Here is a 22,205-nt window from a genome sequence, read left to right on the forward strand (position 1 = left end):
AGCTTTCTGAGCTTTGTATAAAGCTTAGCTTAGCCTGCACACCAGGCCTGCCAGGCTGCCTAGTTCTGGGGATCAGTGCTGCCCATGATCTGTTCCAGAGGTTTTCAAAGCTCAGCGTTGCAGACACGGGTATTGTTCAGCTAAGGTCCTGCTATCAGAGTATTAATCTCAAGGTCTCCTTTAAACATCTCCGTTGTTGGGGGTTGGAACAGAATTTCAGAATGCCGAAATGTGCTCTTCCCAGTGTCTTCCCTGATCTCGTGGCCTCCGCCTTCCATCAGCGGTTCTGTGTGCGCTGCTCTCCCTCCTCATCCTCTCAACCTCAGCAGCCTTTAAATAGTCTGTAGGCCCTGGGTGACGGTTCCATATTGTTCCTCCTTCCTCTGCTCATGGAAGAAAAGACAAGAACGCATTGGAAATCACTTGCTCACGTATAGTTCGTAGTCCCATTTTTAAATCACCTCCTGCTTGTGTCACTTGCCAAATCCATCAAAGCAATAACCTACCCAGTTCCCTGTCCTGCCTGCCCCATAGTGAGCAGCCTGTGTGGCTGAGGTTGCCCTTAGAATTTCAGAGAGATCTAATCCTTGAGAGAGGGCATCAAAACCAGCGGCGGTGGAATCAGTGCTGCAAACGGGCTGCACACAGGAAGGTCGGTGTCTCTACTAAATTTGTTGTGTTGCTATTTTTTCTCACAAAGGGGAATTCCCTTAACCCCCTTTTGGAAGAGCCTGTTCAACTCAGCCAGTACAAAACTCCAACGTCCTTTAATAGTTTCAGATGTCAGCTCCGTGGCCTCTGACTGTGTGTTCTGCTAATATGTTCACAACTCCCTGGGGAAAACTAAGCCGGGAATAACCAACACTTTCTCAAGCCAGGCTTCCTGTTTTAAGGCTCTCTGTGTTTCTTTTCCTACCGTATACATACTTGCTCATCCCCGCAGCTCACGCTTCTTATCCTTTTGCGTTGCCCGTACTGAAATGAGGTGTTACCAGGGGTCTGAGAGGAGGGTGCAGCATCGGTTTTGCTGGCTGAAGGAGGACAAAGGACCCTTAACATTTCTCTGCAGTTGCCTCTTGGCTTGGCATACTGTTCATTTCAATAATAAAGTGTTTCCTTTCATTCTCAGTCAGGCCCCTGCCAGAGCCGTAATTGTTCACAGATGACTCATTTTGGCTGCAGGATCAAAATAAGGGAAAAGTGCTGTTTGCAGAGTCTTTGAAACGCACAAGATGGGAAGAGATGTTCACGCTTGATATTTGTACCATATGTTGTTTCTAAATTTTATTATAGAGCCTTTCCATTTCAAAAGAGATTCTAGTCTTGTCCTGGGGATGATTTAGAAAGAAAAAGATAAGTAGGGTTTTGAGTTAGGCTGAGATTAGCAAAGACTGAGTATGCGGTTTCAGCTGTGGAGCAGCAGCCTGCAGGGGCCGGGTGGGAGGGTGTCTTTCTGTTGTGATGTGTGGATATATATATAGATATAGATATATCTATATCTATCTGTGCATTGTTTAGGTGCTGCAGACTCAGTCGTGACTTTTATCGAAGTCACATTGAACTTCTCATTCTTTGTAGAATTTGTTTTGAAATCTCACGTTTTGAGCTGTAGCAGGTGTTTGCATTTTCTTTGTAATGACAATGTAATGAATGTGTGCAGAATGCTCCTCATGAACAATCACAAGCATCGATCGGCTCTTTGCCCTCTTTGGGTGTCAGCTCTTTTCAATGTGTTTACTTCAGAGGTACCTGTTGTGAAATTCAGCACAGAGGTCAAGAACAAGGTTCCTTTTTGGGATGGAGAGCAATGCAACGGTGTGACGGTTCCTGCATTGCTGTTCGTGAGCTCTGTCAATTAGGAGCTATTATTCATGTCTCCTACAAAGATTGTTTTGAGGCCACCCAACTATTTTGAATAAAATGCCAAACAGGCATCAGAATACTTGGCCTTCTTTGCACTAATACATTGTTTTGAGTGAGGAATTGTGCAAACGAGCTCAGCCAGCACTGCTGCCACATGGATGAACTGGGGCCATGCAAACAGGCTGTCACGCGATAGGTGCTCGGAGGAAAGAGTTAACTCGTTAACCCAGCAAAAGAGAGTATGTTAGAAGAATAAAGGTTGTCATTTAAGCAGGAAGAGTTTTTCTGTAGCTTTTCCCCTCTGAAAATACAATGGGCATATTAGAAGAATGGGTGCGTATAGGCTATTCTACATAGTTAACTCTTGTGAGTGGAAGATCTGTATGAATAACTTGGTAACCGAGTATTCTCATAAAATAGACGGTGTTTCCTGTGATCCACTGTCATGTAAGCTTGATAATGAAGATGGCTAAAGAACATACATGCCAAAATATTCCTTGGCAGAGTAATCTGATGCCGAAAAGCAAGTAAACCAAGCAGCTATATTTGTAGCATAGTTTGCAAATTGTGTGGCAAGGAAAGGAAGAAAATAATCTGTCACATGAAAAATGAAGTTTGGATTGTGTGTATATAAATCAGGGATTTGTTGTATGTGGGTAAGATCATTATCAGGCATTTAAACAAGAATTTGAAGTGTGTAATCTATTAATTAATCAGGAAGTAAGTTTTACATAGCATGTGTAATCAAGTTAATCTTTCATTTCACTTGTCAACATAGATGCTGCTTCCAGTGTGACGTTATCATGAGGTTAAACACCCCGAGTGTTGATGCTGCTGCTGTGTAAGTCTCACGTGTCCTCACACCGTGGAACCGGCACCAGGAGGTGGGCGCAGGAGCATCTGCTTCCCTGGGCCAAACCGGCTCCTCTGCTCCGGAGTCGCTGGTTGTGCACACAGTGACTTACCCGGCACCTCTAACACCTGCAAACCCCTTTTCTCCTCCCACCTTGAGCCGAAAGGACCCGGCTGCCATGGGCAAGGAGAGCGCTGCCCGCAGCAAGCTTGGAAAGCTGGTTGTTTTTTTCCTGACCTTTTAGCGCAGCGCATTGGAAAGCTGTGATATTAAAACACCCAATAAATAGCTGCAGCTTCTGCTGCTTATAACTAATAAATTTGGCATTGGAAGCCAGGGATGCCAGACTTTTATCAACTTGTTCCCTGCAGCGACACGGCAGCAAGTTTACTGCTGAAATACAAAGTAAAAATATTTTTAGGACTTTTTTCTTTTGTTGCTAAAAGAATGTTTTGATGAAGGTTAACGCAGAATACGTAGTTTATTACAATAATTTATTATCACATCTAATAATTAGGTTCCTAAGCTAAAGGTGATGATTTTATTGAAAGATGAGCGTGTAATTGGTGTGTGCGCGGGCAGGGAGCGGCGTGTGCTGCGGCACAGGCTGCGTTCGGTGTCGGTACCGGAGGCAATTCCAAGTTCGCCCAGCGCCACGGGGAGAAGAGTTGAAGAGTTTCAGTTTGTACCCTGGAGCCGGCTGCAGGTTGAGCTCACAGAGCTCCCCGTGCGTCACCTTGGGGACCTCATAGCAGAAAACCCTTTCATTTCCTTCCTCCGAGAAGGAAATAGGAGCTCCTTGCAGACCCAGTGCTGAAGCTGCCCTGTTCATCACTCCGTGGATCATCGTTAACGTTTTGTTTTAGTAATAAGGTTTTTCCCAAAGAATAGTCAGGCTTAAACAAACGTTTCCTCCCAGTGGCTGCTCACATGTGGTGCTGGGAGGCGCTGTGCAGGCCCCGTGTGTGGATGAGGAGCTTTGTTTGGTGCGGGGGTTTGTATGAGATTTTTCTTCATGGGAATTTTTGCTGTACAATGGGATTGTGAACCCGTGGTTTTCTCTTCCCCGGGTTGTTGAGAGCAACACGCTGTTCTGAGACACGGGACGTTCGAGTCCGCTAAAAGTTTCCTCTTCAATATTTTTAATTACTTCCGTGGGTCAATGGAAATCATAGCACAAATCTTAAGATGGATTTTGCCTTTCTGAATTTCCTAAGCATCATTACCACTCAGGTTATAAACCAAGTTACCTGAGCAGGGTGTTCTCCATTGTTAGGAATACATGCCGGTAAATGTAGAGCAAGTTAGCTGACTCGCTTTGAGCCGCAGCTGCTGAAAGGTGACGCGGAGGTTGGTGTTCCTGAGCCCCATTGTTCCCGGGAGCCGCCAGGAAGCGCGTGGGGCTCTGGGCTCTGCGTGCGTGCCTGCGCGTTCTCCGGGCGCGGGGTTCGTTGGGGACGCAGGGAGCGGCTCCTCGGGCTCTCAGACCCGCCGGCACTGGGCGGCCCCTCCTTATGAACCGCTGTGGGGGTTTCACAACGCACGAACAACGCGGTTGTCGACCTGTTCGCCTGTTCCGCGCTGGTTTGCAGCCGGTGTATCGTAGTGAAGTCCCTCTCCAAGGAGCTGCCCGCTCTGTGCTGAAATCAAGTGTGGTCCAAAACTCAGCCTGTTGACGGACTTGTTGGGAACGAGAGGTGGAGTTCCTAGGCCCTGCTTTTATTTCTCTTGCTTTCTTTTTTGCGTGTGATATTAGTCAAACTCTTTGTTCACACTTCTAGAATACATGATGATACATTCTTAAAATGAGGACGTTACTTATCAGAAGCCAAATAACTGACTTTCCTGCTTAACACTGGGCACTTGCCTTTGATTTTTTTTTAAGCTGAGTAAAAAAGAGGAAGTTTGAATGTTTTAAGCACATTAAAAAGCTGAACAAGTATCTGTAAAAGCATCTATGCTCCGTTGGATTTAAGACACTGTAGTATAAAAGATATTGTTATGCTTAATACTTATTCATTATGAGGGGATTATCTTGAGGTGGGGGGGCTCCATTAGTTCTTTGAGCAAGGACTAAGGGATGGGGACACACACCGTTTTCTGTCCCAACCTTCACACGTGACCTTGTGTAAATCACTTGGGGCTTTGCTTCTCCATTGATGAAACAGGCCTGGTAGTTATTGCGCTGCAGTGGGACATCAGTGTGTGTATTTAATTATATCACATGTACTGCGGGCAAGGAGTCATCTCAGTGCTGTACGCACCTCTCAGAACACCGTGACATTGATCCAGCTTCGCCGTAGTAAATACACAATGATCATGACATAAACAACAGTAATAGTCTGTAGGTAGGGAGCACTAATGCTAAAGAATTCATGTCCTGCTTTAACTTCTATAGCACCTCCTGAACACATGTTTAATATTAAATTATTCAGATGCATATTCCCTCTTGCCTTTTTTACATGGCGCTGCTTTTTCTACTCATTAATATCATTAAATATCTATATTATGTATAATGCCTACTTTCCGTTTACACTTGGATTTCATCACCATACAGACAGCAGAAGTATTCCATGGTGTCTTGGTAGCTGTGACACTCTTCAATAAATGGAGAGCAATGAGTTCTATGCTTCAATTGAATGTCAATGCTTATTTCTTACTTTAATCACAAGGTTATCAAAAAGGTGTTGGGGAGGAGGAGTTAACACCCCCAAGTTTCTGCTCTATTGGGCTCCATTTACTGCTGTCTGGAGAGATTCAGCAGACCCTGATCCGAACTCACGTGTTATTTTAGAGGCTTTAATGTTGTCAGCTTTCCTCCAAAGCAGTTCGGACATCTCAGGTTTGCAAGGGATAGACTTGGCTGTACACAAAAGAGCGTTTGTGTCGGGATGTGGCTTTCAAAAAGGACAAAAAAAAGAGCAGTCCTTGATTAATTGAAAAGGCCCAGAGCAGTCACATTCCCGCCCAGATGGGTCACTCGTCTTGTTGCCTGCTGCTCTGTAGCATCTGAACTTAGAGTCTTCAAAAACGTGGGTGAAGTGAGAGGGACAGAGGCAAGCTGGCCAAACTCGATCACAGCTCCTGGCTGCTTATGCCTTTGGAGCACGGCTGCTCTCTCTCGTGATGCTTTATAGCCCCTCGTTAACTCCTCCTGTTTCACGATCGCTTAGATGACTGTTTCTGAGGGTACTATGCTGATTAAAAACACAGATCCCTAAAGGTGGAGCAGATGCGCACGGACACGCGTCCCCACCGACCCCACGTGCTCCGGGGGCTCCGAGATCGGCGGCCGCCCCGTCCCGCGGGGTTCAAGGATCCGTCACCTGGCTCCAATTAAGCAAAACCAACAGCTGTGAACCTTCCCCTTTTAGATTGTCTGGATTTTTGGTGAGCTTTGTAGATGGTTTTGTTTGAACTTTGCTTTCCATCAGTGCCTGGTTTTGCTGTTGGGGTAGACAAAAGAAAAGTAAGTTGGATAGGCTGTTTCATTGACATTTCTAGCGATAAAAGCATAAATGTACAAGATTTTTTAAGAGCTACAAGCTCAGTTATTAAGACACAAAAATGCAGAGACCTGAATATTTGGCTTCTTGTCTATAGCACATCTTTAACTGAACCTCAGTATTTTCCCGTTTTCCCATCAGTCCCCTGGATGTTCTCAGCTCTGTGAACTGAATCAGCGGCACAGGCTGCGTCCCCGCTCATCCGCACAATGGTTGGAGTTGTTCCTGTAGTTCTTTTTTTTAATCTATCCAAATATGGAATAAAAAGGCTGTATAACAAGAAGGCGGCAGATGTGCAGTAAGTGAGGCTTTTCCTTGTGCCGGGTTCTCTGCGGAGGTGGGTGAGGAATGTCCCTGCGCACCCCCTCCCCAGAGCCTCCTGTCCAGCTGGGATCTGCCTCCTTGACCTGAACTTGTCATTGGCCTCTTGACGGGCTCATTCCTGCAAATTCCTCCCGTCCGGCCTCAAAACCAGGCATGGACTCTGCACAGCCCCTGCTGCTTTCCTCCTGGAAGGGCCTTTCTCAGCTGAGAAACGTCCTGGGTTCACCACTCATGGAAATAAGAACATACAGATTTTGTAGAATTCTGATGTTTTTCACAACTGCACAAGTTTCTGAAATGTTAAAATTAAGTCGGATGGGTGGTGGTTGGGAAGGGGCCCCAGCGTCCTCCCCGCGACGGGAGTGTGAGAGTTTCTGCCTCTTGTTATTGAAGGTGCAACACTGGAATCCGGGGACGCTTTCCAGCTTCTGAAGCTCCCGCTAAACTGGGAAACATCCTCAGCGAGCCCGTCCAGCCCTGCGGCTTCGCAGGGCACCACAAACCTACATTTGCACGCACGTCTTGGAAAAATGACAAAACCAGGACACAAGACAGAGAGGAATCGTGCAAACGGCATTTTGAGCTCATCCTGCTCTGAGGAGGTTTTCCAGGTATCCGCCAGCTGGCAAAAGAGGCAGCACGTTAAGTTCTTGGTTTTCCAAAACGTTGCCTATCACTCTTCTCATAGAGTGTGTTTTATGCTGGCAATAATTTTCATCTGTTTTTCTCCATGGCTTAAAGTGTTAATTCTGCCCATTGAAATGCAATTTTATTGAGCAATATGAGCCGGGGGCGGAATCTTCACTGCCATCAGAACCCAAATGGTAAATAGGCTCTTTCTCTAATTTGTGGGATGTGCTGTAACTCAGTTTGAATGTTGAAAGGAAACGGGCCTCCAGGGGAGTCTGGAGCTCTGTTCATTCAACTTCTAATTAAAGTTTTCCCCTCTCAAGTTTCACTTTATTTTCCGGGGCTTTTGCTCCGTGATGATTATTAACATGTGTGCCACAGCCAGGAAATCATTAGCCCCTTCCCCAGCGCGTGTGTGGAGGTGCCTCCCGCCGCAGCTGCACCTCGCGATGCTCGAGCCGGGTACCAGCGCGGCCCCCGGGCTCCCCCGCCGGCTCCACGCACAACCGCTTGGCTTTTTCCGGCACGGTTTGATCAGATGCTGCTGTGCGGCCGAGAGGATCCAGTCCAGGATTTCTTCCAGCCTATTCTTCACGTTTCAAGAGCCCAGGCCAACTCCGGCTTCCTATTCCGACTCCAGCAGGCTTATCTTTTTTGGGGCAGGAATTGTTAGTACAGTTTATCTCGCTTGCTCCAGTCCTCCCTCAGCTGGGACATGTACTCTGCTGCCGCGCTCTTTTTTTCCCCCTCTCTCTCCTTTTATGTTTTCTTCTTGTTGTTTTTCTTTTTAAATGTGTAAAGTGAAGAGTTCCTCTTCGCCCCCCTCCCTTTCCTCTCCAAAGAACCAACCTCCAGTGAATGAACCGCTGGAGCTGGTGCTGCTTTGCCAGAGGGGAGAGTGAACCTGTGCCTGCATGTGTGCATGTGTAAAATAGATACCAAAATGTCAGTGAACAGCAGGAAAAGTTCCGGGAGACCGTCTTACTACTATCGACTGCTCCGGAGGTCACGACTTCAGAGACAGCGAAGCAGATCCCGGAGCCGGAACAGGCCGCTTAGTAGGGGTAATTGCAACAACCCTTCTCTTTAATTGCCAGTGCAAACACTGTTGCTTACAGGTGGCTTCGTTACTGGAGATGAGAGTGACCAGTGCGGCTGTCTGTAAGTGTCCCCGTGCGTGTGTCGAGCTGTGCGGAAGGTCAGTGCTCGCGTGGGGAGGGAGACCAGGCTCAGGGGCTGCTCCTGCAGCGGCTTCAGCACCTTGTGGAACTGCAGCCCACGCTTTTCCCTTATCCACGGTTCAGTTGTTTCACTTTGTATAATTAAGGTAACTGGGGTTTTTTTTCTAACTAACTGAGGTGTTTAGACGCCTAATTGATGATTATAGAGATTTGAAAATCCTTGGCTAAGAGATGACATCTATATGCAAAGATGTGTCGCTAGAACATCTTGTTCTTCATGAGCCGAGTGTCACCAGGGGCTTCAAAATGACAAAGCTGAGTGTGGTTTAAGGGCAGCATTTTCAAAAGAGCCTAAAGATTGTGCTCCCGAGGCACCGCAGAACCTGTGGGACTTGTATTCCCCAATCACTTTGTGCTTTTAAAAATCCTGCTCTAAAAGGGCCTATTTGTCCTCGGCAGCAGGAGCCGGGGCCGCGGAGCCGCGTTTCTTCAGGGCACGCTCGCTCACGCAGCCGTGTGTTCCGCTTGAGGCAGCTGCTGACCCAGTTGCATTTTTAAAATCAGCTATTCTGTCTTTCTCTTCTAGTGTGAAATACGTGTTTATTGATGCTTAGGCCTGTCATTAAAGCAGTCGAAGAAGCGGGAGGCTTGGAGTCCTTTTCCTGTTGAACTGTTTTTCAGAAGGGAAGGGAGAAGGTCGTGTTTGGCCTCCAGAGTGACAATCCAGTCATCTTTATCATGTCTTGAGCTAATCAAAGCCATTAGTTGAAAAAATATATATTTTTGGTTATAGTTTGGATAAAAAGCCATAATAAAAAGCACAACTGCAACACTGCATCAGGTGTTTGTGCTTGTGCTTGTACTCATCTCACCGGAGTTAATTCTGATTGATGAAGCAGGTTGTGAAGCAAACTCCAGCACTAGGAGATGTAGCTTAGTGCAATGTCCTCCTCCTTCTTTTCCTGGCATACAGGACTTTTTTCAGGATTTTGAATCATCACTGAGAAAACAATAGGAAGCGAAATCAGTGCCTGAGCTTTTCCCTTCAGCAAACTGTTTTTCTTCCCATGATTTTTTGTTGTTTTGTCTGTCGGGAAACCGTGTGTGTAAACTCACAAGCATGTAGCAGTTCCCTTTCCCCCTTGATTTGTATACTGCTCAAAACCAAAATATTTTCCTTTCATTTCAGTTACTGTGACAAACAAAATGTGTTGGTTTCCTTTAGGTAACCCAGTATGAACTTCATGGTGTGATTTGTCATAAACACTAGGAATATGCAGGCAGATTTGATGGAAATGGAAATCAGCCCTAATGTTTGTAAGAAATTGGATTTGAACCAACAGAAATCTTCTTGCTGTTGATCTCTCCCTGAGCGTTTTGTGGCTGTCGCACTCTGGGCGGATCAGAACACCCGGCACTAGCTGAGCTCCTCTTATCTGTACATCTGAAGGGGATTTGCACCTCTGGATAAGAGTTTTCTGTTCATTTTCCCCGTGTTTTTGCGGGAGATGCAGCCGGCAGGTTGTGCAGAGCGGTGTCGCCCCGCAGGGTCACGGTTGGTAGCAGAACACGGTCCCCAGCAAAACAAACCTGTTCCTTGGCACTTTGGATCCCACCCGAAGGTTGATGAACAGCAGTGTGGGAGCTACGGCCAATGCAGAGAGCAGAATGAGGTTCTAGATCTGTTTGGGTTTGGTGTGATGTTGATTCCCAAACCCTTCAGTTCTGGACAAAGGGCAGCGCTCAGGGTCCCCTTCTCAAATGTGACCTGTGATGTAATTTGCTATCTCTAGCTGGGATGCTCAAAGATCGGATATCCTTAGTGGGAGGTTGCCATAAATTCATGAGTATTGGAGTTATTTCACAGGAACTGGTCTGGTTTGCCGTGTGTATTTCCTGTACACCCTCTTGGCAGCGTTTTGCCCTCTACAGTCTCTGGCCCCTTTGCCGAGATCCCGCAGAGCCCGGGTGAGCCCTGGTGGAGCAGTGAGCGATACCTGGGAGCCGGGCTGTGTCACCTCGGCACATTGTCAGTGCGCTTTTGGACAGAGAACCTGCTGAGGATGAGGCAGTTGTTAGACATTCAGCAGGCAGGAGGAGAGCTGTGCTGGCACAGAACCCCCTCTGCCCATCTGGAACCGTTCACTGTTTGTTCTGCATCAAACCGGGATGATAAATCCGAGATGATAAATCCCGGATGCCGGAGCTGCCAGTGGAGCATCCCTGGGCCGACGTGCTGCCATCTGCTGCCAGCACAGCTCCTCTTCCCAAACCTGCAGCGCGGTGAGTCAGGGGCCTCTTTCAGCCCACTCCAGTTTATATCGGTCTCTTTGAATAAAGAAGAGGTTGCGTTGGAAAGCAGATATTTATGTTCTGCCGGTTCCCAGCGTCACCGCGCTGCAGGGGCAGTGCCGCCCCTGCCGCGCGTCCTGGTGACAAGCCGGGCCGGGGTCACAGGCGCTGGCTGTGACAGCTCAGACCTGTGGGAAATGGGTCTGGCTTCCTGAGGTCCGGAGGGAACCGCTCCCTCAGGAAACTGCTGGAGCTCTTTTCTCGCAGGCAAAGTGAACACAATTTGCATTTTCTGTGCAAGTATCTACGGGAAGTAGAGGATTGCTGTCGGTTTGGACTCCAGATGGAGACAATCTGATGCAGCGTGCAGAAAAACGTGCCGGGCTTTCAGCTGTTGGCAACGGCAGCCAGCTCGGTCGCTGGTTCCTGTGGTGGTGTCCTCTGCTCTAGAGTTCTCGGGTTAGCCCCGGTGCTTTTAGCACATCCATCACGTTTCAGTATGTTCGCCAGTCTGTCCCCTTGAAAGGTCCAGGGCTGGAATAGTTGAAGAACACTAAAACTGATGGGGAGGGCAAATGGGACCAGATCGGGAACGCTCCTGTGATGGTGCCTCCAGTGTGCTTCAATTATTGCTCTTTGAAGGTTTCATCCCACTGTTAATCTTCATTAGAATGATGATAATGTCAGAAATCTCCGGAGATTCGGGACCCGCTGCAGGTATACGTTAGTTAGTTAAAAAAACCCAACTGCAGCAACCCCATCTCTTCCTCGGACCATCTGTTCAGCTCAGAGATGTGTGTAACTGTATGAGGAATCATGACAGTAATTATGATTACCACCAGGTGATCCATTAATGGAGTAGCAGGTACTTGGGAGACAGGGGAAGTAGAAGGAAAATGATCAGTCAAAGCAACACCTGCTTCTGCGTGCAGTACTTTGGTCTGTGGCTTTCTTTGGGCTGTCTTGGCTTCTCCTTAATTAGGGGTATAATGAAGGAACCGGGGTCAGTGTTCCGAAATCTCCGTTTGCTCCTAGAAACAGCTGGCGGCTGCACCATTCCCAGTTCCGTATCAGAGACAAACGCAGCTCTGGCTTCAGGTCTTTCTTCTGTAAAACTCTCTGGGCCGTCACTCGGCATCAAAGCGCAAAGAATCTCAGAACATTTTGAGCTCCTGATCTTGAAGGTTTAGTGCTGCTGATACTTCTGCCTCTGTCAGCTCCTTAGACAGAAATGTCTTGCTCTAAGTCCTGTTTATCACAGATGCTTTTTAAGGTGTTCTATAAAAAGGATTTTTATTAAACAGGCTTTCTTCTTCTTTTCCTTTGATGGCTGCTGTGAAGAGGAAGCTGACTGATCTTCAGCAAAGCCCCGTATTTTAGCACAGCAAACACCGCGAGCTTGGGGGCCGGGGTCACGCTGCTGTTTTCTCAGCGCAGGATATTCAGATACACACCTCTCGACAACGGACCGAATTTAGTCTCTTTCTCTCTGATGAAATCAGAACATTTCACTTGATAAATGGGAGATCGATTTATACCCAAATAGCAAGCACAAATCTGAGTGAAATGTTCCAGTTTTACTGTTGTCCTCTGACTCACATCCTGCAAGATTCGACGAGATGAGTGATTTTGCCTTTTCAGCACATCTCTCTGTACCCGCGGTGGATAACGAGCTGCGGTCAGTAGGAACTCAGGTCTGGAAAGAAAGATGAGTATAATACCGTATTGCTGGTCAAGCTGGTCTCTGAGGAGAAACCAAGTCCCTGTACCTACAGTTCTTCTAAAAAATATTGCAGAAACTGGTTTTTGCCTGTAAGGGCTGGAGCAGGCGCGTGAACAGTCCAGAAACATGAGCGATAAGGGTGTTTTTTCCAAGGGTGGTGTCTCTGAAATGTCAGGAAAAGGAAACCTTCCTGCTCCACAGTGTTTAATGACCATCGCTTTGTTTTTCAAGTCTCCTTTGTGGCGTTTTCCATTTCGCCGCAGCAGTCTTGCAGTTTTCCGCTGGAATTGTGGTGGTGTGGCTGACAGATGCTCAGAGGAGGGAGATGCAAAGTTTTGGAGCTGTGCTTCTGTGAGGAATCCTCGCTGGCAGCCGGGCTGGGGTTAGTGCGAGTGCTCCAGCTGGGCCCGCGCTGGCTTTGTTCAGTGCTTAATTGTCTAATAAAAATCTATGCTAAATTCACCCACTAGGGAAGTAGTGCGGGATGGAGGAATTGTTGACTTGTTTGGGTACGATAACAATGGATCTAGAATTTTACGGATCCATTTGATAAACATTTAGAGTGAGTTTATTGTCTCTGGAGGCAAAGGTTCGACAGACCCTTGGGCAGGAGGTCGGTGGTGGCACCTGGAGCTCCTTTTGCCCTTATGGCTCAGGTGATGCCACCCCGAGCTCCGCCAGCTCCATCAGGAGACGCCACAGCCGCAGAAACATCACAGCGCAGGGGGTATTTTTCGTGACAAATGTGCCAATTCCTACTAGATTAAAAATGCACCAAGTTTTAAAACCTCCCTCCCAGGAGGAGCTATGGGAAGCAGCAGTGAATCTCCGAGGCCCTGCTGGTGTTTCGAGCTGGGAACCCCCATGTAAGCAAGATTTACAAATAGCCCATCGCGTCTTGTTGTCATCGGAAGCAGAAGGAACAGCCTCTGTTTCCAAAAACATAGAGTTCTCATCAACTTTTAACACGTTTCTAAGAACTGAAGTAGTTCATGGACTTGCAAGAAGCCTCAGGTAGATGCATCCTCATTATCCGGTGAGGTGTCCAGGGGTAACGTGCAGGAAATCCCATGGGTGGTCAATTATGGAGTAATGGCACAAACCCCAGAGCTCAGAGTTGTTTGCAGACTTTCCTTTTGCCCCAAGGTAAGAAGAGAACTCGGGCGTTTTGACTCCCATGTTCTTTCTCTAAAATCGTGGCCATAGTCCCATGCCCGATGTCCCGTGGTCCCAGAAGCTGCGTCTTCAAGAGGTGAATAAATACAACAACAGCCTTGATAAAATTGTGACATTGTCAATACTGCTTAAGAGTAACTTTTTACTATTGAAGGAACAGCTCAGTTAATGCTGTGACAGAAATTTGGGAATGGTACTAGCAGCTCTAAGGCAACTCCAAGATTGACTGGTGTCTCTTTTTGCTCAGAGAATGATTTCGGTCGGAAGAGACCCTCAGGATCACCGAGTCCAACCGACTCATCTTTTGCTTTATCTCTATTTTAAGTCCTTTCCTTCTGGTAATAACCTCACTTTCCCCTACCGGCGTTGCTAAGAGAGGCTGATTACTCGGAAGGAAAGCAGTAGCAGAGTCGCTCCCAAGTAATGCAGAGCGAGGTTTTATCTAAAAGCCACAGGTAATAAATGAGAAAGAGGTTAAAAACCCTGGGCTGAGGCCCAAAAAGAATTGCTTCCAAAAGCGTGCTTAGAGGGGTTTCAGCGGACTTCTCATGATCTCTGATGTATTAGAGTCAGTTTGTCTCCTTACAGCTGTGGCAGTCCAAACAATTTAGACACAGAGCTGCCTTTTAAAGCTTTTAAACCTGTATTTCCCTTGAAGGTCTTCTAGTGTGCAACTAATCCCTTAAGTTATTGCACTGAAGGCTCTCTATAATCCTTTAATTTACTCCGCTCTCAATAGAGATGGGAACGAGCTGGGTCACTTTCCATATTTGGCCGTTATCAGTTTTGCTTTTTCAGCTCATGCACTAGTTAAAGGTGTTTTGCTTCCCTTCTAAACACTGCAGATGGTATTTTAAATGTAGATATTAATTGCTTGCGTGTTTGTATGTATGTATATTTAAAAAGGTACACAAACCCAGGAACTTCCTTACTCGTCTCCCTGACTTATACAGCCAGAGGGGCAGGATTTTAATGTAAGTTCCCTCAGGCTCCTTTGGAAATCAGCTAATGTGAAAACGGATGGCTTTTTGAAAGCTGTGCGTTCATAAGCAATATAGAACTGGTGAGGGTCAAAATACGGCGTCAAGCACGGGTCGTTGCTGGAAGCCCCATGTCCCCAGGCCTGGAGCAGCCAAAGCCTTACGGTGACGGGTGACGCTGGGCGATGGTGCGGGTGTTCTTAACAAGCAGAAACACTGTACAAGGCTGTCTAGAGCAGCACATTCATTGTCTGAACGTGGAAGGTTTGTCCTGCCCGTTGCTCTTTGCTTGCGTGAGGGACACGTTGCTCCTGTAGGTCGGTGGAGCCGCGCTGGGCGTCCTGGTCCTGCCGTTTGTGTGGAGTCTGAACTCGAGCGCTGGAGCGTTCGCTTTGGGGAAAAACACGCCCTGCAATTGTATAGACTTTGAGAAACGTCGCCGAGAATAAAGACGGTCAAAGTTTTGCTTCATTAACGTTTACACTGAAAGAGGAATCCTCAGATGCCAAGCACTTAATGCTTCTTTTTGAAGAAACCAATTTATTTGAAGTGCGAGCCTCCTTTGTACATTATGTGCTCGCATTTTTGATTTCTCACAGCACTTCTGCATCAGCGCGTTTCTTGTAGAGCTGGAAATCAAGCCTGGGCTTGTTCTGAAGTATCCAAATGTGGTAATAGGTGGACTGGTGTAAAATTTGGCATCTGGAGTTAAATTACAGGATGCTTCTTAAGCTTCTTGGTTACTATGGTAACAAGTAATAGTCATCCTTCATGATTAAGCAGTGTCCATGGTAACCAAACGAGCAAGTTTTAAATGAAAGATATTTTCCTTTTACATTTTTAGCACTCAAAGGTTGACAGTTATTACCTTTATACCCTTAGATGGGAACAGGTTTTCATCTGGCTGCCTGTTTGAAGCGAGAACACTTGGTGTGCACATATATAACTTGACTTGTAGGACCAGCTGAACTTTGGGTGAATACCAAGATGGGACTGGTGAGAGCACAGGAGTCTCCCCAGGGAGAGCGAACGTTGTTCACAACATGTGAACGGTGTTTTCAGGCTTTCCTGTTGCTGTTGCTTTTTAGCGTTGTCTTGGAGTTGCTTCATCAGGATGGATACAATATTTTGCGCAGTAGCTACCAAAAATTACTGCTCTGTGGTTGGTTAAAACCTGTTGTTCTTCTCGAAGCGTTTCCCATGAAGCTGTGTTCTAAACAGCCAGGCTTCAATCCCAACCTTCTGCTGTCTTGAACAATATTAAAGTTCCTTCAGTGCTCAGGCAATCTAGCTTGGATTAATTGGCTCTGAGCATTAAGGCTCTTTCAGGCTGATGTAAGAGCTGCATGTACTGCGTGAATTCCAAATCTTAATGTTTGGTCTATTATGCAGATGGATGTGAACAGAGATACGTATGTGACCCCATTTATCTCTCTAATGAAGTGCCATCAATAGAACATCTGTTTCTTCGCTGCAGAAGATGAAATCTCCGATGAATCATGCTTATAAATTAAGTATTTATTTATTTCATTCGCGTTTTGCCAGTACAGACCTGTCAGAGCAGCCACCACGCACGACAGGAAACACGGCCGAGGATTAAACCGCTCCGAGTTTTCATCTGTACTGCTACTCCCCATACAAATGAACCTGTTCTGAACTGGTTTGGATGTGCCTGCCCAGGTCAGCAGTTCAGAAAACCCCAACCCGAACGTCAGGACCGTTGGCCAACAGAATGAACCTCATTGACAGGAGAGAAGCCCATCGGGATGGCAGCCAGGGCTGTGTCGGGTCGCTCGGGGGTTGTCCCTGGGGCTCGATGGGCCTCTGCGCTTGTACTTCTCCAAGGGTGTCTGTAGGTGACGGTTTCGTTGGCGGTGACAGTGACATGTTGGGGTTTCTCGGCGAGCAGCAGCCGTGCTGATGAAGAGCTGCAGGAGAGCAGCGCGGAACGGGGGCGAATCCTTCCAGAAATGTTAAGCATGATGGATGAACCTCATTTAAATCTCCCCAGAGCTGACTTCTTGTTCTCCAGACTCCGCGGTGCTTGTCTTTATCATCGCATAGGAGGGAGCTGATGTTCCACTCCACTTTATCATGCTTTCCAGTTCAACTGGGGTATCAGCAGTTTCCACAATCTGATTCCCAGCCAGGGTAGAATTTCATCTTTTCCTGATGTATTTTTTAAGCCTGTGCTTGCTTTCCATTTCACCCTGGAGAACAGGCTCCTAATGAGGTGCCATTAGCAAAGGACAAATTTGTTCTCTAGACATCATACCGAAGAAAGACAAATATCATACATCTTTTATTTTGGGGACTGATAAAGAATAAAAATACCAAATATATATAAATATACACATATCTAATTAAAAAAATGGCAGACAGTAGAATGCAGCTTGTAATAAAGGCTGCTCAATCAGTGTTATTTGCTGTTTGTTTTTAGAAAGGGGTTGAATTTTCTGGATGTCCCTGTCCCCACCCTGTCCCCAGGTCTGGGACCTGCAGCTCTGTCTCTCTCTTGGATGCAGATCTATTTCTTCAGGTCTGTAGTACAGAGAATTTAGCGTGTGTATTTTTGGACTCCTCGTATTGAGAATTATCTAAGCTTTCCTTTCCCATTTGTGCTATGTTCTTCTTGCCTTTTTGCCCTCTGGGAGTATTTTCTTCTTGACAAACGTGTCTCATCGGTGTCCTCGGGTGAAGAGTCCATTCCCCATCCATCTCCAGCGCCGTGGGTGCCTGTTCCTGAGCTCCAGCCCGCAGCAGGAGCTCGGCCAGCCCGAGGCGTTTGCTGGGTCTTCTCTCTGCCGCGGTGGAAGGTACAGAGGAGCACACAGAACACAGAGAGTCCTGCAAATCACCGGTGATACCGAACATCAGCCAAACAGGCAGATAAACAACAGCAGGGACAGCTCCTGCGCCCTGTGTCTGTGTCACAAGCGGCTTTCTCCGGGCAGCGCGCATCTCGGTCCTATCACCTGGTCAGCGCTGGGGGTTCCTGGGCCAGCCAAGGGGCTCCAGCTCCCTCTAGTGAGGAGCTGGGTTTGTGGATCAGAGCGTCGCCGCCTGGACCCGCTGCTGGGGATGGTGGAGCCCGTTCACACGGCTGCAAGGCCAAACGGAGCTTTCCGGGGGGGAGAGGTGCCGAACTGCCCGCCAAACCCCACGGGAAAAACGGCAGCAAGTCCCGTTGCTGCTTGTGTGCGTCAAAAAGCAGCTCAGCATGCTGCCGGGAAAGAGTTACTGCGTAATATTAGAGAAAAGAGAGAAATTGATACATATCAAGTACACCGAGAAATAGCACAGCTTTCTTTTCAGTACTAGATTCGAGAGCCATTAATAGCGCTTGCTCAGGAGCAGTGCGAGGAATATTAAATCCTGCACAGTACACGATATCCGGGAAGCTGACACACAGATGAAATGAGATCCATCAAAGTGCACAGCGCGCTATGGCAAAGGTCAATGTCACTTCAAATCATTATTTAACAAAGAAAAAGCTTTTCCTCCAGAAGGTCTTAGTCCAGCTTTGCGGGGAGACAGTTGTCGTTTGTAGCTGTCGGGAAGCAGCGCGGGCTGATGTTTTCTGCCAGTTGTTTTCTGTTTTCCAGGCAGTTGTCATAAGGCTCTTTGGTTCACACAATGTCTCGATGTCCAGTGTTCTGGAGCTGCAGAGGTTTGTGGTTTCAACAGGTGCTTTGGCTGTGACCCGGCAGTGGCTCTTACCTCACCTTTGTCCCCTGGAAATCTGACATTTCTGCACCTCTGCTTCCCATTCAGATTTATTCCTGACTTGTGAAGGGGGACGTTGACTCAACCCAGTATTTATTATTTGCTGTCTTTGTTTATTCCCAGGGTAATATTCCACTTCTTAAAAGTGCCGCTATTCTAATAGCAGCTCCTAAAAACCCCTTTGGATTCGGATTAAAGATCCGTGGTTCCTCCTGGACTCACGTGGCCACCTGGAGCTGTCTGAAATGCAGATTCTCCTGCAGCCTCTCTTGAGTATTCGGAATCACACAGACACTACAAATATCTGGTCTCCAGGGATTGTTTTTAATTCATAAATGCTACTGTGTGCTATGCTAAATAAATCACTTCTGTCACCGTGCGCCTCCTTCTCCCCTCCGCTGGGTTTGCAGGCAGGAGTTATTAGATAATGCCGAAATTAGAGGAATAGCACCTAAATTCATTAAGCAATAAATTTAATTCACGGAGTGTAATTGCTCGCTCAGGAGACCGGTAATTCCTGTTCCCTCTGGTTTCGCAGAAACTCCACCCCGGGGAGATGGGGCGCCCTGGCGAGCAGCACCCGCGCTGCGCGGGACGTCCCACCAGCTTTGGGTTCCAGTAAGCTCTTAGTTGTCTGTTCAGCCAGAGGGTCTGGTGCGCCCTGGTTGTCCCGGAGGCTCCTCTCCCTCAGCCTGCCCTGGCGTTCCGGCCCTTCCCCTCTCGCTCGCTGCCGCTGATGAAGCCGCCAGCTCCGCCGCTCTCCCTCCCGCCTCGCTTGCGCTGCCATGGCGCGTGTGTCGCTGACGAGCGCCGCGTCTTTTTGGTGAGTCGAGGGAGACGTTTTCTCGTTGCTGACTTCTCTGACGCTCACTCCGCTCGGTACCTCCCTGTCTTGTTTGGAGTTGGAGCAGTTTCATCTCAGATCGACGTGCTTGGCCGTGATCCCTTCCAGCTGGTGCTCTGCTTGTGTTCGTACCGTCTCTTCCACGGGCTGATCCCGGAGCTGCGTGTGAGATCAGGAGAGGGGGAAGAGCGTGAACAAACAGGAGTTAATGTATTTCGTCCCCACTAATGAGAGCGTAATCCCGATGATCTCTTTGCTAGCTGTGATTCACAAGAGCAGGTAACGCGAATGCAAAAACATCGCACTTGCTAAGTGAAAAGTAAACAGTATTAATATTTGTTGGTGTGTTTGTGACACACCACGACCTGCTCTGGAGCAGCGTCGGCGGAGTCGCAGCCGAGGCGGCGATGCCGAGTGGGTTAAACGGGGGCGCTCGCAGCCCGGGGGGGTCGCTGCCCTGCTCGGTGACTGTTCCGCAGCACGGACAACAGGCGTGGAAGAGCGTGCTGGGGACTGATTATTCTGTCAGTTCAAATGCCTTGAATTAGTTAACAAAACAAACGTGTTTATTGCTGTACAAGAATAGTTTCAGAAATACTCCTAAGCCCTAGGTCCTAATGAACGTGCAGGGTTTGCAGTGGTGTCCTGTTGGCAGTGATTTCAGTGGGACACTCTCAACCCTGACAGCTTAAAACAAAAAATCCCGGTGCAGCCCACACCAAGCAGCATTTTGGACGCAGCCACGTGTGATAACGTGGAGGAGCTTTCAGGGGTTTGATGATTTCAAGGAAGTTTCTCTTTTAAGATCGTGTCCTGCAGCGGGGAAAACCCAACACGTTGCAGCCTTCTGTAAATATTTGGAAAAGCAGAAAGCGCTTTTGTGTGTTTCTTTTGCTTTGTGGTTGCGCGAGGTGGATGAGCCGTGGACACGGAGCAGCTGCTGTGGGGACGTTCAGTCGCGTTCGTGCAGAAGAACCGGGAGCAGCATGCAGGTTCTGCTCCGTGCAGGGTGGAAACACAACAAGGGTGCGAGTGGAAATGCCCGGTTACCATTGAGCGGGTTTAGAAAAGTACAGGAGAAATGCCATCAATGAGGAGAACGGGAGATGAGGAATTGCTGTCAGAACGGCCACAGTCCTGCTCCAGGTGACTTCTGGACCTTTTCCAGTCCAATTTTGAGATTTTCAAGAGCTTCTAAAGGGCCAGGGGATACACTTTGGTGGGCCTGGCCGATCCAGCTGTCCAACAGCAATTAGACAATCTCTTATTGCCCGTTGGCGTTGCGTTGGGTGCTGGCAATGGCGCAGAACCAGCGAGCGGCCCTTTCTGCTGCTGGGCAATGTGCCTTTCCTCGCTTGCCCAAGGGAGTCCCTTCTCACATCCAGGATGCCTGCGATATGATCCTCATTTAATACCCTGTTACTGCAGATTTTCAGGCCTCTGTGTCATAAAAGAAAGATTCGGAGGTTTTAAGTTCATAACAAGTTGAGGACTTTGGGACAGCAAATTGTGTCCTGCGATACTGTGTGTTTAAATCCTCAGATCAAATCTAATCTAGAGCAAATAAATGGACAAATTAAGGTATAATCCTGGAATTTCTATGAGCTGCAGGATAGTGTTCAGCTAACAGAGGAATTCACTGTCTAGCAAGGGTGTTATCTGATAATGCTAAGTGCTTTTGGAAATGTCATTCCGTGGTGAGCTGCCTGCGGTAATACTGCTCCTCATCCCGGCATCCTTTATCTTGGGATGCGGAATGCATGGCAGACGTTCAGTAGGGAAACCTTGCAGCGTTCCCGTGGGATCCTCAAGGTTCGTATCAACCGTGGGTCTGATAGAAAGCATTAAAATGTGCAAGGCTTACACTGGGAGCCTGTGCAGGGCCCTGGGCTCTACTGAGAGGGGTAACTGAGCTGCCGGGGTCTGTCCAGCCCCGGTGGGCTGGGGGTTCAGGAGAGGAGGACGACGTGGTAGAGGTTGTGAAGAAAAGGCTGCAGTCGGATACTGAATGCGATCTCTTGTAGCTTGTCTAACGCACAAGTGGGCAAAGCTGTCAAAAATCAGGGAAAATAAGGCTGGAAGGGATTTTGGAAGATCATCTGGTGTCTGTCTGCCCCAGGACGGGAGGGACGGGAGCGCGGTGTACCCGAACCTGTGCTGGCAGGGGAGCTCTGCCACGGCACCGCTGGAGATCAGCGTGAGCGTTATGACAATCAATTCCAATACAGAGCTGTCTGTGTCAAGAGAAGATGTTTTCCGATGGCTAACCTCAAATATTTCCTGCTGTGGGTTAAGCCATTTCTTTCCCAGCCTCCCGTGACTACAGAGGGAGTTTCTGTGCTGCCGCGGTGCGGCGCTGGCTTTGCCGTCGCAGCCGTTGCTGGTGCCGCTGTCTGGGCAGAGGAACCCGGCAAAGGGTTTTCCTCTGACCCTCAAGTGAAAAGTGCAATTCAAACCTTCAGGCATTCGTACTGTTCGCTGTGTAAAACTGTTCTGCTGTACGGTTCGGGTAGTCAGGAGTTACTAATTTACCTGCAAGCTATTTTTACTTCCCTTTCAAACAAACAGCCCCCACCCCCGCCCCAAACACCCCCGGCCAGCCCTCCCTCGAGTTATTTCTGCTTTCTCACAAATGGTTTTGTAATGTGTTCTCCCCGCAAAGCCTCCCCTCTCCAGTCATTCCACGATGGTTAAACTAGGCTAAATAGAGACTTCTCTCCAAACACCTTTATGAACCATGACCTTAAGAATGATAGGAAGCTTTAGGCCCTCGCCCATGTCTGTGTTTTGGTCAAAGGGATGCATTTGCTGGCTCTGCTTTGGGTGTATTTTAATGATGACGTAAGAATTTAAGAGCGCAATCGGTAACTTCAGTGCAACCAGACCCTGATATTAATGAGCCCTGGGACACAACACACCCTCCGTTTCTCTGGGGAGTGTGTTCTGAGTGCTGGGGAGAGGCAGCAGATGGACGGGTCACCCGGTGACACCCCTGGGCGCTCGGGTGCTGAGCCAGGGCGGTGCTGGGGAGCACAGCTCCGCGCTTTGCACATGATCCCATCGCTCCTGTTCTCCAGCCGTGTAGGTGAGAAGTGCTTTAAACAACA

The 22,205-nt window shown here is 48.0% G+C and overlaps 1 protein-coding gene across 6 annotated transcripts in view; it reads left to right on the top strand.

The window, feature by feature from the left end:
* Window positions 1–22,205, top strand: part of DAB2IP (DAB2 interacting protein) — a 145,512-nt gene that overhangs the window by 12,197 nt on the left and 111,110 nt on the right. For 5 of the 6 annotated variants that reach the window (XR_014185618.1, XM_082068133.1, XM_082068137.1 and 2 more), the window contains exon 1: window positions 7,871–8,240. The exons of the other annotated variant lie outside the window; for it this stretch is intronic. Coding sequence is in view for 4 of the 5 variants with exons in the window: in XM_082068133.1 (XP_081924259.1) it covers window positions 8,099–8,240 (142 nt within the window). In the remaining variant the exon portion in view is untranslated. Of the gene's footprint in view, window positions 1–7,870; window positions 8,241–22,205 lie in introns of those variants that run through there. 6 annotated transcript variants of the gene reach the window in all.

This window comes from Streptopelia decaocto, assembly GCF_964273445.1.
Source record: "Streptopelia decaocto genome assembly, chromosome: 17".
In the NCBI taxonomy this organism is placed as follows: domain Eukaryota; kingdom Metazoa; phylum Chordata; class Aves; order Columbiformes; family Columbidae; genus Streptopelia; species Streptopelia decaocto.